Genomic DNA, 15,506 nt, shown 5'->3' with positions numbered 1-15,506 from the left:
CTGTCATCCCACATTACGCCGGAATGCGAAAAATTTCCGTGCGATTTCCAACTGTAGAAATGCTCACGCAAACAACTGACCATTTAAGGGCGAAAATCGTGTTTTTTTTTTTCTAACGGGCATATTCTATTGTATGGTAAGAAGAAACGCTCGTGCATTAGAGCTCGGCAAGCGGGACGCTGCCGGAATGAAGATTTTAATATTTGGATGCGTCTTAAGATGCTGACATTCTTTTCTCCCATTTGCTTACCTTCTCGAGGCCGGACATCGACCAGCGGCTGTACACCGAGCTGGGAGTCAAATGCATTCCGGCTCAATCCCGTTTGTAATACCATGTAATACCATGAAATACCATGTAATACCATTTGTAATACCATGAAAGCCTATGGGCAAGGAAAGACGACACGAAGATAGAAGACACGACAGACGACACGAAGATAGAAGACACGACACGACGACACGAGGACGAGCGCTCGTCCTGTCGTGTCTTCTGTCTTCGTGTCGTCTTTTTTTGCGCATAACCTTTCATGGCGTTACAAGTACCAAGCCGACTAGCCCGACATCTCTTGCTGAAGTACTTTTCTTGCCAATTTGCTTTCTTGCTGTCCGGTTCTACCTTGATGACTTGACCCAGACTGGCACACCACAATAACTCCATAGCAGCATGCATTTCATCCTTTGCGCATTTTGTGCGCCAATTCACGCCTCCTGTGCACACGCCAAAGCGTCCTATCCACACTGACTGTCAGCATATGTGGATAGAGGGACGGTCGCGTGCACTGTAGCAGGAGAAACACAGCGAGAAAACATAATCTTTTTCAATACTTTATTCGACGTTCGAGCAGCTGCGCAAAATAGGCGCGGCATCGCTTGACTATGCATAAATTATACGATATAGTTCAGCGATTAAATAAATGCGCACGAGTTGAGACCGCGTGGCACTGTGTACACAGGGTGCCTACGCTTAGGTAACAACAAATAGTAATCGTATAAAATGCACAACGCGTTTTGTGAGACGAAGGCTGCAGCAGTGAGAAAAGGAGGTGTATGGTACCTCCTCTAACAACAAAACAAAGAAAAGGTAGAATTGCCACCACGCTGAGTTTCTTGAAAGACTTGTCAAAACGAGGACGGGAACAGCACGCAGAGCGAATATCACCGTTAGACACGGTCAGCCAGCTGACCACGACTCCCTGCGCTCAGTCTTTTGCTCATTTCCTTCCGCCAAGCATGCACACGCGACTCCGACAAAGATGGGTTATCAGTGTACTGCGCGAAGGAGGAAAAACATTTCTGTCCGTCATCATCGAGCTCTTCGCTGATGTCTCTGCCTCTCTCTCACAGGCTGTTCGGAACCGTGGTCTCCTTCTTCGTGTCTTATCTCTGTTGCTGCCTCAAAAAAAGGAAAAAGAATGCAGCTGAGGCTCTTTGGTGCACGAGTGACGAAGGTTCAAGTCGAATCACAGCGTTGTTCTGTCTCTGCAGCCGCCGCAGCACAACCCTGCGATTGTTTTGAGTTGCCTGGGGGCGTGCTGAGGGACCGGCTCAATATTTTCTCTCTTGGATAGTAGGCGGGCGCGTTACCGCGGACCCAGTTGCTGAATACTGGCCCGTCTTCGCCTTCGTCCACGTCGCTTGGACTGTCGCGCACTCCGTTCCGTGATAGTGCAGCAGACCAACGCCAAGTGGGCTCGGCTCGCCGAGAAACGGCCCGGCGGGTGGCCGACGACCTATTCTTCGTTGTCGGCCGCCTTGCGCGAGAAGGGCACCAGTTCGTAGCCGGCCAGCGGGCAGTTCTGCAAGAGAAGCTTGTCCAGGCGCGCCTCGGTCGCTCCGCGCGGCTTCACGAGCTTGGCTACGGCGCTGAGCCGGACCTTGTTCCAGACCAGCTGGCGGTCCAGCAGCTTGTTGTTGACGCACAGGAACCTCGCGTGGAAGTCGACGGCGATCTCCTTGATGATCGAGCCGTCCTCCTTGACGACGCCGCAGGAGAGCTCGGTCTGCTCGCCGACCAGTTCGTCCAGCACGAGGTCGCCGCAGGCGTCGCCCTGGGAGTCCTGGACCCTGAAGCGGTCGCCGACCTGGACGGCGATGGGCGCGAAGCCGTACCCCTGGGCGATGGTGTCCGAATAGAAGAAGTTGTCGTTCTCGTTCAGCCCGCCGGGAGGCGCCTCGAACGTGATGCGTTTGCCGTAGCCGCGGCCCACGCTCTCCAGGCGCAGAGGGCGGCCGCCGAACAGGAAGCGCGAGGTGCGGTTCACGCGTACAATGTACCGGAAGCCCGGAACGACCCGCTTGTCCACGTAAGTGCCTGCGCAAGAAACAAACAGCAAACGGCGTGAGATAAGCAGGTCAGGCAGCTTGAAGATGAGGAATATTCATAGCAGAGATCTAACAGTAGCGATGCTCCAACACTCCTACCACTCTGTTCCCGTTCTTCTATATACAGGATGTTCCACCTAAGACTTTCCACAATTCTTAAAGAAAGGCCGTCTGAGTAAGAAGAGTGCTTTTATTTTTGGCATAGCTTTGTCAGCGGTGTAGTACATCACAATACAGCTAAGACGTGCTAACTAGCAGGCTGGTTAACTATTTTTGAACAGTTAACTTTTTAGCTATTTAGGCTCTTTTTAGGCTCCTTAATTATTGAGAGCCCACCGTAAGCAATATCCATATCAGTTACTGGAATTCTCGAAAATGAGGTTACCCTCGGCGCTGTGCTCCAACAAAATTTTGATACATACCCAAAATACATGCGCTTTCGAGAAGCTTGCAGGCAAAGCAGCCTCTCCAGTGCACGTAACTTCTCGAAATAGCCAAAATGTGTTGGGATACAGCGCGGAGGATAACCCTGTTTTTTGAAATTCTAAAAACTGATATGGATATTACTTTTAAGGTGGGCTGCATGTCTCTCGGCAGTTTAGGGGCATAAAAGTAACAGTTAAAAAGTTAACTATTCAATATTAGTTTAACCAGCCTGCTAATTAGCTCGTATTTTCTGTATTATGGTGTACTACACCGCTGATAATTCTATATAGAAAAAAACGCTCTTCGAACTCAAAAAGCCTTTATTTAAAAACTATGAAAAGTCTTAGGTGAAACACCCTGTATGTAGCTCGGCTCCATCAAATGCAGTCTATAGATTACTCATTTCTGATAACACTGATTCATCCTTCATCTCAAAGTAATGAAGAAACGCTTCCTCGCATTGATGTTGAGCGCATTCATACACGAATGTTGCCGCTCTTACTGCTGTCAGGGAAAGAGTGGGACACACGTGTACACAAATCACCCAGCTTAGAGTCCAAGCTGGTGATTGCAGTCAAATTTTTTTTTTAATTCGAACACTTGCCATAAGGCAAGTGTTCGAATCTCGAATTATCTGATTATCGAATTATCGATGTTCGAATCGAATTATCTGTGCTAGCTGCCTACTATAGGAATGTGTATACATAGCTTGCACCGACGTCACATCCGGTGGCCGTTGGTTGCGAGTCGGCCATGCTGCCGAACCACCGCCAGACCGCCTCTAGCTTTCCGCTGCCTATGTTAGCTCGCAACGTGTCGATTCTCGTCCATCATTAGATTCGGTATGGTTTTGTGTGCCACCCTTGGCTGCTACGATCGTAGCGACTGCTCCAGATGAAAGAAGAAGCCATTTAACACGAACTTCATCTGCATTGTGTCGTCGACTAAATGTTTACGAAAACGTGGGAAGCAATGACTACACTCTTGAATGTTGCTGTTTTTATTGACGCCATCGAATTTGTCTGAACACAAACCCAGACTGGGTCCCGTGTCGCTGCATCTTAGCTAGAGCACTAGGCAAGCCGGCTCGCATTAAGCGCGACGATTTGGAACCCGTCAACCCAAATTTACTTGTGCGCGGACTGCACTTTGTGACAAGTAAGAGGCTTGTGTCGTCGACTAAATGTTTACGAAAACGTGGGAAGCAATGACTACACTCTTGAATGTTGCTGTTTTGATTGACGCCATCGAATTTGTCTGAACACAAACCCAGACTGGGTCCCGTGTCGCTGCATCTTAGCTAGAGCACTAGGCAAGCCGGCTCAGATCGCCACGACCGTAGCGAGCAATGACGGCAGAGAAAGCGGCGTGCCGAGGCCAAGCTTCTCGTCTCGTTGCTTGCGCATCGCAGACAGGCTTCTCACCCACCTGCTGTAGAAATCATTGTGTGCCTCCATTGATTCGAAGGCTTTCATTGCTTCCAACTTCCCAAAGCTGGCAAGAGTACACGACATCCCCCGTGGGCCACTTCAAGGAACACATCAACGCCCGTCTTCGCGTCGACTCCCGGTTGCAGCGTGTGCGGATCTGTATCATCGCAAATTTTCACTTTGTCTGCGTAGCGTACGCGCGCCGATCGAATAAATTCAGACTAGTAGCCTGCACTGAATGGTTCATTCCTCTGTGGAGTAGGCATCGCGCCTGAAAGATAAGAAAATAATCCAAAATGTCCGAGGAGTGGCCAGGCACCGCAGGGCGGACGGGCGGGGACGGCCGAATGGTTCGGCAGCATGGCCGCAAGCGCTTGATGGGGGCGGAAGTGACGACACGTGCAACCTATGTATACGGTATTTTCATACATAAACAGGCTTCTGCTCAGGTTACTCCCTTCCGGCACTGCTCATGTTACTCCTCCCTTGTTGTCGTGAATGACGATGATTAGCTGTAAATATTGCCCCGTTTATGTTTAAGAACACAGTAAACATGCGACTACGCACATTTCTCTTTGGTGTCTAGGGAGATGCAAAAAAGAAAAGACTTGGGGGCGGCCGCCATCGCTGTCACTCCCACATGCAAAACCTAACATGTCTCGGATTATCTTTTTTTTTTCATTCGGCTGTTCACAGCTTTTCTACATGATTTCATTACACCTGACCCATAAACAGGGAATCTGCATTCGAACCCAAATCTGTTTACGTATTCGGAACGCCCTCAGACTTAACCAATGTAATCAGCTTAACTATAAATGAGAGACACTTCGCCCTATGGCAGACTGCATATCGCTGCTATTGATGATACTCGTGGGGCCGTATTGTGAAGGAAATTTCCCAGAGAAAATATCGAGCCTTTAGCTAGAAAGCTTCACTCACCGATGACGGGGAACTCATGCGGCTTGATGCCGTTGACCACGTAGCTGGTGGGCACATCGTTGATGTCCTCGCCTCGGACGATGTGGAGGAGGTCGTTAGCTGGCGCAGCCGGGCTCGACTTGGTCGCCTTCTGCACAGAGCAAAAAAGAAGTGGCAGTGAGTGAGGGCTGACCGGCTTCACGTCATATGATGCACAAGACCTGCAAAGTTCAACTACGGAGTTCTGTGCAGCCTGGAACCAGCCTACCTCGCACCAAATGCAGCGGACTCTAATCGAGCACGCGTGAAGAGTTGTGTGCAGGGCGACGACCTAGAGGGAGGATGGGAGTGCGGCTGACGAGTGCCTGGAGGCACGCTCGTCTGGCGTCAGACTCGCAGTTATGCAATTGTGCGCCACATTCACGCCCTCGCCAGCCGCCCACCCCTTCCCCCTCTTCGTCGCTGTGAGCTGTCGGAACGGCCTATCGCGCGAACCGCTTCACTTCCACCCTACGTTGCGTCGTAGTAAACGTGACGGCGTTTTTTTTTCTTTTTACTGCCTAGCAGAAGCGGTCCACGCAGAAACTCGAGCAAAGCGAAATAACAGAAACGCGTGAACAGAAAAAAAAAAAAAAACGAGTAAGGAATGCAGACCTGACAAACACTGCGCTCAACACATCCTGTTGCGTTCTTTTTCTGGCCCCGTTTCGGAGTCGATGAGTTATTTTGAACCCCAGTACGTCTAGCGAGAAGCAAGAAGCGGCTGCGGCGAAGGCGGCGGAGCTGTTGTTGTTCCGGCGACCGTTGAAAAGGGGGAGGGGAGAGCGCGGCGCTCTGGGGAATGTCTAAACATGCAGCTGGCGCGACGGGCGTGGGAGGGCATATCGGTGACTCAGTCGAGAGCGACGCAGCTGCCGAATATGTGTGTGCGAGAGCGCTGCACCTGCTGCGTTCTTTTCTCCGTGTCGTCGGCATGGTTCAAATGCTGCGAGCACGTGGACACCAGGCCTAACCGAAGCTGCAGCTATTGGCAAATATGAAATATTTGGGAGCTTTGAAACGACGGCGGCTCGGCCACGTGTCAGTAGTATGCATGCTGTATCTTTCGAGGCCGATTACCGTACTGCACGCCGAATTGCCGCTGTCGTTTCGGAACTTACCCGTCTTTTCCTCTCTTTTTAGGGATCGATACACGGGCCTATGCAGATAGCTGATATCTTATCGCTTCGGTGTTTATATATTTACTTCCCTCGCCCATTATCCAACTGTGATATAAATTAGCGCGTTGTGGCACCGCCAAGACATTTAACTAGCGTTGTGACTAGATTTGAACCGAGGTCAGGCCATACGCAACGAATTGTCACCCGTATGGGTGACTGTGGCAGTATGCTTTTACGTCGTTCGACGACCGCTTCGACGTTCGCTTTTTGGCCAGCATCCCGTATATATATTTTTTTCTCTGCAAAGCTACTCGATATCGGATGCTTCGTTGACGGGTACGAGCATCGGCGGATGTGGACGGTTCGTCGTGCGGTTGAGGGGAGTCCCTGAGATTCCTGCAGAGTGCTACCAACCCTAGCTAGCTGTCCGTCGAGCGGCAGCTGCGGCGGCTCGCTCAGGAAGTCCCTGCTCTCGAGCTGGCTCTCGGTGCTGCTCTCGAAGGTCGGCGGCTCGTGCTGGCAGCAGCGGTGCTTCTCGGCGCCCCAGAAGGCCTCGAGCTGTTGCCAGCAGTCGTCGTGGACGTCTCCGGAGCCGTCGCAGCCCGTCGGGTCGGCGGCGTCCTCGTTGCCACTACTGAGCAGGAGCAGCGCTATGTTGGGCCCGTCGCATGCTGACACGCTGTCGTAGCAAGGCACTCCTGTTTCCATCGAACGGCGGACTGATTCCTGGGAAAAGTCTGCGCTGGCGAGTAGTGCCAATAGGTGATTTGGCGGCTGTCCACTGAGATCACGGAGAAGCCGGTCCGTCGCTGGCTGGGTGCGGAGGCGGTGAAGGTGGCCTCTGGTCGTTGAGGTAGGTGATGAGAGGGAAAAAAAAATTGTTCGGAGGTAGGAAAGCCGCTGACTCGCTTGTCTATTAAGCGTAGCTGTTTATCGGCCGAAGGCTTTGTCCCGGAGAGATCAAAGAAAAGTGATCGGGCGGAGTTGAAATGGAAATTTTCCGCCGTTGGTCCCGCTACAGGAACTGCTCCGTCGCTCAGCGGCAAGTAAACTGACTGCGTGGACGTCGGGTGGAGCGCTTTTTATAACCTCCGTTCCTCGTTGCGGGATGACGCGCAGGCGCACGCGGCAAGCACGGCCGGCGCACGTGAACTCTTCGGCGAATCGACCAATGGAAGCACGGAGGCTCGGCAGGACGCCTCTCTCTGATTGGAGGTGGCCGCAGACGGAGGAAGTGCAAACAAATAAAGACAAAATAAGAGCACACATTCTCGCTCACTTCCTCGCTGCCTCTCTCTCACTGGTCCCTCGCTCTCGGATTGCGCTGCTCCTCAGACACACCGAAGGAAAGGGTTAACGCCGCTCGAGAGAGTGCGGTGACGAAAGGAAATGCCGGCGCGTCGCTCCTGCGTACATTCTGGAATATCTTGACGATCTTGGTCAGCGTTGCTTCGGTGCCAGATTAATGACGGCATAATCGAAGGTAAACTATGATGAGACACATAGCAAGAGACCTTGAGAGAAAAGTCCGGGTTTCTTTCACGTTCACCTGCAAGAAGCTACTCGGTTTGTCATGGCAGGGTCATCTTTGTTTTGCAGCGAGATGTGCGATATTTGTGGGCAACTCAACAGTTCCACAATTAAATGAAAAAAACAGCTACAACAAAAGAACATCGTAACGGCAGTAGCACCTTACACAGCTTCTACAGCGCCTTTAAATCGAACTCACGACAGTTTCCACCTGTGTTTTTGTCTATAAAGAGACCACTACTATACATGCTGTGACTACACAAAAAGAAGAAAGTCTGCCTCTCTGACGTGCCAACTTACGCATTGTTTCATTTCAATCTAACATCGCTTGAGTAGTTCGAAAACGCATTTCCGAAAGCGTTTACGAAGCCCGAAATGCTTCTCGTAATCAAAGCTCGACATCATTTTCAACGTGATCGACATACAAACTTTTAAGCAGATTCACTAATATCCGGGGTTATAAGACGCACTACCCCTGTTACTTTTCGCTAACTGCTATTATATCGGCCCCAACTCATTTTTCAATTATGTCGCCGCCCGTCTAAGAAACTGTCATCGTGACTTTATATTGGTGCCCTCTCTCTCTTTTAAGCGCAGCTGGAGTGGAAAAAAACCGGCGCAGCTGCCTCTGTCGCAGTTCGACGATGCTCGAGTCGGGGGCTGTGTGTTGATACACCGGGGGTCCTTCAGCGAATAACAATCGTGCGAGCGCAATGCAGTCGTCGTGTTGTCTGCACTTCCCATCCCAGTAAAGCACCACAACAATCTACACCATCAGTCATGCCATGTCTCCCCAATTATACTTTTCCCAGAACTGCACCTTTTAAACTCCATTTTAAAAGTTTAAACCTCATCTGAAATGAGGCATGCGCTTACAGAGGCAGGCGTAAAACTGTAAAATTAAAAGTGGGAAATATTAAAATTACAGAAAGCTTACAAGAAGCCAAATGATTTCGGAGAGAACATAGATATCCCCGCGGAAAGAGAAAGAAAAAGCAGACATGTGCTAAACAAACTTACGAACGTAATGATGATGGCACAGTCCTTCTAAAATTAAACCACGGTCAATGCACGACCGATGCAGTCTCTCAATACCTCCGACTCCGCAACTATGCAGCACTCCGGAAACGGAGTTTCAAAAAACAGCTGTCACAGCAGCATTCGGGCGATCGTCATGCATGCTCTCGTAGTTTTCCGTGACGAAAGCAAACACACAAAAGACCGACCGATCCCTCATTGACGCACGAACGGATGGAGAAGAACCAAAGGAAGCAGCTTCGCAAGTTTCTTCGCCGGATACGCCGTGGTGATCGAGGCGCGCACTCCCTTCCGCCACCGAAACAAGGGCAGAGCGCGGGCAGCAAGCGAGTCAACGACACCGGGCCGAGCTCTTCCTAAATGGAACGCAGACAGGATAATTACCGGCGGTCGGGGCAAAAGACTGCCCGGGCGACGTCTGCACTGAGCTCCTACCAGCTCGCGGAGAAAATGATTTCGCAGTTCCTCTTCGTGCGTGTACGAAATGTTCGCAAGACAAGCTGTCAATAAGAGACAGAAAAATGTGACTGAGGGAGCTTGGATGCGACCATGCTTTGACTTCAAGGTGTTCTTTCTACGGTTAGCACTTATTGCGATAAGTATTCGCCAGTGCGCTAACATGGAACGGGAAGAAAATGCAAAACCATGGAAGTGAAGTTACCGCAACGACAGGAAGAGCAAACTAACAAAGCAGGCGGGATGACAAAGTTATTGTTTTGCATTCAACAGCCAACACAAAACACAGGTGCATTCAGAAATTAACAAACCGTCGCCTGATCTCTTAAAACCAGCAGCAGAGAAGAAACAGACACAAGGAAGAAACACAGAGACGTGGAGCAGCCTCGTCCACGTCTGTGTGTTACTTCCTTGTGTCTGTTTCTGGTTTTAAGTGACCATGCACCAACTAGCTCAACAATCCACGTTATAAACCATCGCTGCTTCCCAAATAGACGAGCGGCATTGTTTGACAGTAAGGCTCCCACACAAGTAACGTGCAGCTCATATAAGAAGTTGCTTTTAAAGCGGGTAAAAACACTTGCAAGTGGCGTATCGTCTGAAACGCGCGACCTTCCTGCAAGAGCTCTCTTCAAGGGACAGCGCAGGTTTCCGGAGAAAGTTGAGAACGCGTTTTACTTGCTGAAAAACAGCACGTAGGATCAGGGCAAGGAATAGGCGATACTGTCTGTGTTTGTGTCGTTTCTGTCTTGTCCTCCTTCTACGCGCTTTTTTTCCCATCGTATTCTGGTGCCACCAGCTAGCCGAACTACGTGCAGACTGTCGCCATTTTACTTCCAGAAAGAAAAAAAAAGGTGAAACATAAGTTAAGAGAAAAGCCGCAGTTGAATGGCTTCGTCGAGCGCCTCTACCTTTTTCCATGTTTTCAGATGAAAGCTGAAGATGCCCGATCCTTTTTCCCAGAAGAAACGACTTTGTTTGAGCGATTATTTTGCAATCTGCCCAGTGCTAGAAGCAGGGCGTTGGATATTAAAGCCTTGTAACGTTCATTTTGCTTGAAGCACGAACTGCGCCATTCAATGAAGTTCACTGAAACGACGGTTTAAGTGATGTAGCAGGCCTCTCTCTCTCTTTTTATAAAATTGCAGCTCGAAAGAGTTTTTGTTGGACATTATAATAGTCGGCAGCTGGGGCTCCGAACTGATGAGGCAGGTCATAAAATTGTTGTTTCCTGCAACTCTTTTACATCACGGCAGAACTGAATAAAAGTACTTGTTGCGTTAAAAAACGTTTCCTCTACCTCTCAGCTTCCCGTGCTCAGCGTCAGCTCTTTAATAATCCCGCAGCTGCTGTATGTTCCACTACAAAAATTCTTGTTTCTGTATTTACACAAGCTAACTTTCTAATACACATCCAAAAGCGATGTAAGGCTAACCATCTCAGTCTCGACCTAACTATAGTGGTCTAACGTGTAGCTCCTGAAGTTACGGTATCTTTTTTCCCCTAAGATCGTCCGGCCAGCACGAATCAAGAACCTAGCTATTTTGCGATGATTTTCCGTCTCCCGAATCCAATATTCTCGGACAAAAATTTTTAAAATTGAAATATTGTCCGTTATTCTGATATGTAGCAAAATTTTTCTTTTAGAGTGTTTGCATCGCTGGCATGGAGCAGTCAAGACTGCCATAGAAAACCAATGGGGAACGCTTTTGACGACAGCAAAAACGTTAACAGAGCATTCCTCATCCTTCCCTCAGTCCCTCCCTCTATTTTTTTGCTGGACCAACAAAATATTCAGCGCTGTTTACGGAAGATCACGGAGTGCCATAATCTGCGGAGCAGCCTTAATTCGCTTGTGAGTCGGGGTACCAATCACTACCAGTGAACAAATAGAAACCACCTTTTCGGAGAAGGTATGGTTCGATATTAAACATTTTCGCTGATCACTGAAGACCGATTTCTGCATATGGACGTCCACTACCTCAAGTATGAATGGACTACAGAAGGTATGAAAGAGTGAGCTACTAAAAAATTCGAATTTCAAACAAAAAATCGTAAGCCCATATGTATGCATTTAGCGCATTTAGCGCAAAAGGTGGATCAAGAGAAGTAAAAAAAATCTGAAAAACAAACAAACATGCGAAACAGACGTAGTACCTCGTAATCGTGGTGTAAATCCTCGGGGCGGATTATGGTGTGGACATACTTGGAGGCGTACTCGTGGAGGCTGCTGTCTCTCAGTTCGGTCCACTCGCTTTGGGGCATCGTAAGAGAAACTTCACTGCTATCCACGCTCTCCACGACCAGTTTCATAAAACTGACTCCTGTCGAAGAGCCTCGCCCTTTTATATACCAGCAGCGATCGTCGTCAACAAATCTGGGGGAGACCGGCGCCTGTACGCAGTTCAAAACCCACAGCCAAGAAACTCAGTTGACCGCGCCCTCTCCCTTTACTGTGAAACCTCCAGCGGCACCTTTCTGAGGTGCGAAGGGTCTTTGTTAGAAAAACAAACAAAAATATGGGGCGGGGGAGGGGGGGGGGGGGGAATTCTGCATACTGAAGCATTCCGACGACGAGAAAGAGCAGTCTGGTTCCGTCCTGAAGCTGCAATCTTTCAGTGACGAAGCAGATTTTGCCTGCCGTCAAGCAATATCTCGCACTGCTGTCCATGCGCTCCCCCTTTCTCTCTCCTCCCCCCCCCCCCCCTCGCATACACATACACCCGCAGTCATACGTCATCTCAACGCATCTTCACCTCTCTTTCCCTCTAGCATGCGATAAGAGGGACTTGATAGACATCCTCGCATCTGGTCCCAGTGAAGTCCTGCGTACTCTTGCCGCATGGTGGCGTAAAAGAGTGAAAGAGCGAGAGTGTTAGTGAGGGAAAGAGAAAGAAAAATAGCAATAGCAAAGAGACGCTTATCGCTGCTGTCTGGAAACTTCTGCGCTTGCCTGCAGTTTGACCTCTACACGCGACGACTCTGATAGCGAGCTCCGCGTCGCTTATCAGAGCAGCGACTCCGTCCACTCAGTGGCAGGAGTGACTTGGCGGATTCGCTTTGGCGTACCCTTCCCGCCTTGGCTCCTCGAGAGTCGAAGTATTGCGTCCAGTCTGCGACGTAGATGCGTAGAAGCGACGATAAGGGCGCGATGCGCGTCATCGCGTTCGAGTGCCGAGGGGTTCCCCGCCATCTGCGATTACGAAGGCTGCTCACTCTAGCTGTCGTGGAGGAGGGCTTCCTGTATTCAAGAAGTATCTGTCGCCCCTGTATTCCCTCCTGCTCGACTTTTTTTTTTTTTTCGATCTCTTGCAAAGCACGGGATGAAAGACAAGTGTTTCAAGTCGCACGTGACTCCTGGTAGTCGTTATTGAGTGCTCATGTGACTCTCCTTGCAGCTTATGATACTGGCAGTGAGTTGCCTTTATTGCTGGACCTCTGTGGAAGATTTCGAGCTTGAGAGATAACGTATGTTTGCAAGGTGTGGGTGTGGAAAGCGTTGCTGCTGCGACGCTGCCGTAGGAAAACGGCTCTTGCTTGCCTATTTTGAGATAAAGACCGCGGGTTGCGTGCCATAGTTATTGCTTCAGATTGCATTTCTTTGTCACATGCTCTATGGAGCTAGGTAATTGCATTCTGTGTTTCTTTTTTTGCGGAACAGACCGTTTGCTGTTACGCACAGGACTGCCACAGACAGCACATGTGTCCATTTCTGCTTATCTTTCGGATCTGCTTATCTATGCCGAAGACTATACAAATGGCGTGTTTTATTGATGTTTCTGTGCCAACAGTGGTTCACCGTGGCGTTGTAACCTAGAAATTATGAATAGAGACACACACAGGACGGTCTTTTATAAACACTAATGTTGCGGAGAGACGTACTATCGGGGTCTACTACGTAGTACTGAGCCGGTCTCGTTACCAGAAGTGCATTGTGAGGTGGCGACTACAAGTGCATGTCCAACATTCCCAGACAAAAATTGAGAGAAATTGAAAATTGTTAGATACTGTTATGGAAATATAGTAGGCAATGATCCATTCTTCTGATATGTAGAAAAAGTGCTTCCATCTTGCATCGAACAGTTAAGACTGCCATGAAAACCAATGAGCGACGCTTTTGAGAATCGAAAAAAAAAAAAACGTTAATAAAGAAAAGTGCAAGACTGCCGTCGGGTGATCTGCGAATATGTTAAATGTGATAGTAAAATGTTACATTATTTAAAAAAAATTGCGTTTATAAGCGGTTTCTGTTCAAAAATGCTTTTGCCCAGAATTGTTGGGTATCAGTGCGGCATGGTTCGGAACTTGAAGGCAGCGGGGTCAGTTACTATTCACCCCGATAGTACACAGCAGTTGTTGAAACTAGGGAAGTGCTTCAAACTGAGTTAACTAACTGGGAACTCCGATGCATCAATTACAGCGTGACCCCATTGGGACAAGTTGGAGTACTTTTTTCTTTCTTCTTTTTCTTCTTTCTTTCTTTCTTTCTTTCTTTCTTTCTTTCTTTCTTTCTTTCTTTCTTTCTTTCTTTCTTTCTTTCTTTCTTTCTTTCTTTCTTTCTTTCTTTCTTTCTTTCTTCCTTTCTTTCTTTCTTTCTTTCTTTCTTTCTTTCTTTCTTTCTTTCTTTCTTTCTTTCTTTCTTTCTTTCTCTCTTTCTTCCTTTCTTTCTTTCTTTCTTTCTTTCTTTCTTTCTTTCTTTCTTTCTTTCTTTCTTTCTTTCTTTCTTTCTTTCTTTCTTTCTTTCTTTCTTTCTTTTCCAAAAAACCTCTAGGAAGCGCCCCTGGGATGAAAGCTCTTGAACAGTTAGACTCGGTAGAAGCATCCCCATAATATAACGAACGGCAACACGGCACAGCATGCGAGAACTGAAAGTCAATCAGCGATGCAACACATCGCGACGCAGAATGAAACATAAATTAATTGCATCTGCATGTCACCGGCGCACAAGAACATCGTAGCTAAAGAAACAAGCAGAAATAAAAAGACGACGGGACAGGACAATCGCCTGTCTCGTCGACGTCTTTTTGTTCTGCGCTATGTTTCTTTAGTTGCGATGTATTACAAACGCGCTCAAGAACACGACGCCTCGTTTTTGGGAAAAGAGCAAGACGAAACAGTTGCGGCAATGACGGGAGCAAATTGAACAATGGTATTGCGCTCCAATTCTCATTTAAAAAGAAAAAGGAATTACAATAAGGGCGAATCCATGGAACCAAGGTTGACAGTAAAGGACAGAGATAAAGAAAGAAATAAACGGTGGAAAATTTTGAGCTTGCATACTTATAACTCCTGCACCATTTATTTCTACAGCAGGAAACACCTCCGCATCCTGCGTATGTGCGACTATTCATCTTTTTTTTTTTCGAGATTTCTTTATATTCTATGTTCACTTGTGTAAGGGCGGAAATACCGCGCGCATACAACGAGCATAGAGGGTGCAATCAGGGTCGTAAACTGACTCCCAGACAAATTTTTCATGTGGAGCACAAAGGTTGTAGTACTACCCGCGCCCGAGGCGTTTAGAAATATTCGAAATATTGTGAAATTCGTATAATCGAGAGTTCGCTGCAAGTTTCTGGGACGAGGGTTGGCTCCGCGCTTTTTTCGCCACGGCTGTTCCCCTAGTCACGTCCCCGGTCGACATCAGGTCGCGCGTGACGGCGGTCTCCCGCTTCAGCAGTCACGCAAGACGTTTACTATTGTTCACTAGTGGCGATTGAGAGGTAACTCCTCGAAGGTCTCGTTACACCACGGGCGCGACGCTCCAACACCTACGCACCTCAACTCAACGGCCGCAACGCTAACCCTATCAAACATATCATAGTGTTTATTTGCCCTAGAGACAATTGTCCTAGCATTAACTGAACGACTGGCAGAGGGAAAAAGAGAAAGACGAGGGGAAAGCTCTGAACTTCGAAGAAGAGATTTGGGCCAGTGTGTTCAAAACAGGCATCGTGTTATACCGTATTCAGGGAAAGGGGCTCGAAGAACGGGAACTGCCAGGATTGCAGAAAATAATAATAGAAAAACATGTGCGAAAAATAAATTATCACCACGAAACTAAGGCCCAGGAATATCAAGTAGTAAAAGATCGTTACAAAATACAGGTTCTGGTGACTTCTTCGTGCTTACCTCAGCACGGGAATGAGAAAGGAGAGGGTCATTTTCTGTGCTAAGGCCATTTTTTCGCAGGCCAGATTATCGACATGGTCGGAGGTAAAGACGC

General features: G+C 48.5%; 1 protein-coding gene across 3 annotated transcripts; it reads right to left on the bottom strand.

Annotated features, from left to right (window-relative positions):
• Positions 1-809: 809 nt before the first annotated feature.
• Positions 810-11,695, bottom strand: LOC149364972 (uncharacterized). 3 transcript variants are annotated; one of them, XM_089574967.1, is made up of 3 exons: positions 11,438-11,695; positions 5,118-5,247; positions 810-2,311 (listed from the first exon to the last, which is right to left on the bottom strand). In XM_089574967.1, the coding sequence occupies exons 1-3, from the start codon at positions 11,591-11,593 to the stop codon at positions 1,731-1,733; spliced, it is 867 nt and encodes a 288-aa protein (XP_089431093.1). In that variant the 5' UTR covers positions 11,594-11,695; the 3' UTR covers positions 810-1,730. The 3 variants fall into 3 exon arrangements, with proteins under 3 accessions (XP_089431093.1, XP_089431092.1, XP_089431091.1); XM_089574966.1 differs by lacking the exon at positions 11,438-11,695 and adding an exon at positions 6,671-7,326; XM_089574965.1 differs by lacking the exon at positions 11,438-11,695 and adding an exon at positions 5,751-6,560.
• Positions 11,696-15,506: the final 3,811 nt, after the last annotated feature.

The sequence above is a fragment of the Amblyomma mixtum genome, chromosome 2, assembly GCF_055824585.1.
Source record: "Amblyomma mixtum isolate Tamu chromosome 2, ASM5582458v1, whole genome shotgun sequence".
Lineage (NCBI taxonomy): Eukaryota > Metazoa > Arthropoda > Arachnida > Ixodida > Ixodidae > Amblyomma > Amblyomma mixtum.
This window is presented reverse-complemented; position numbering and strand designations above follow the sequence as displayed.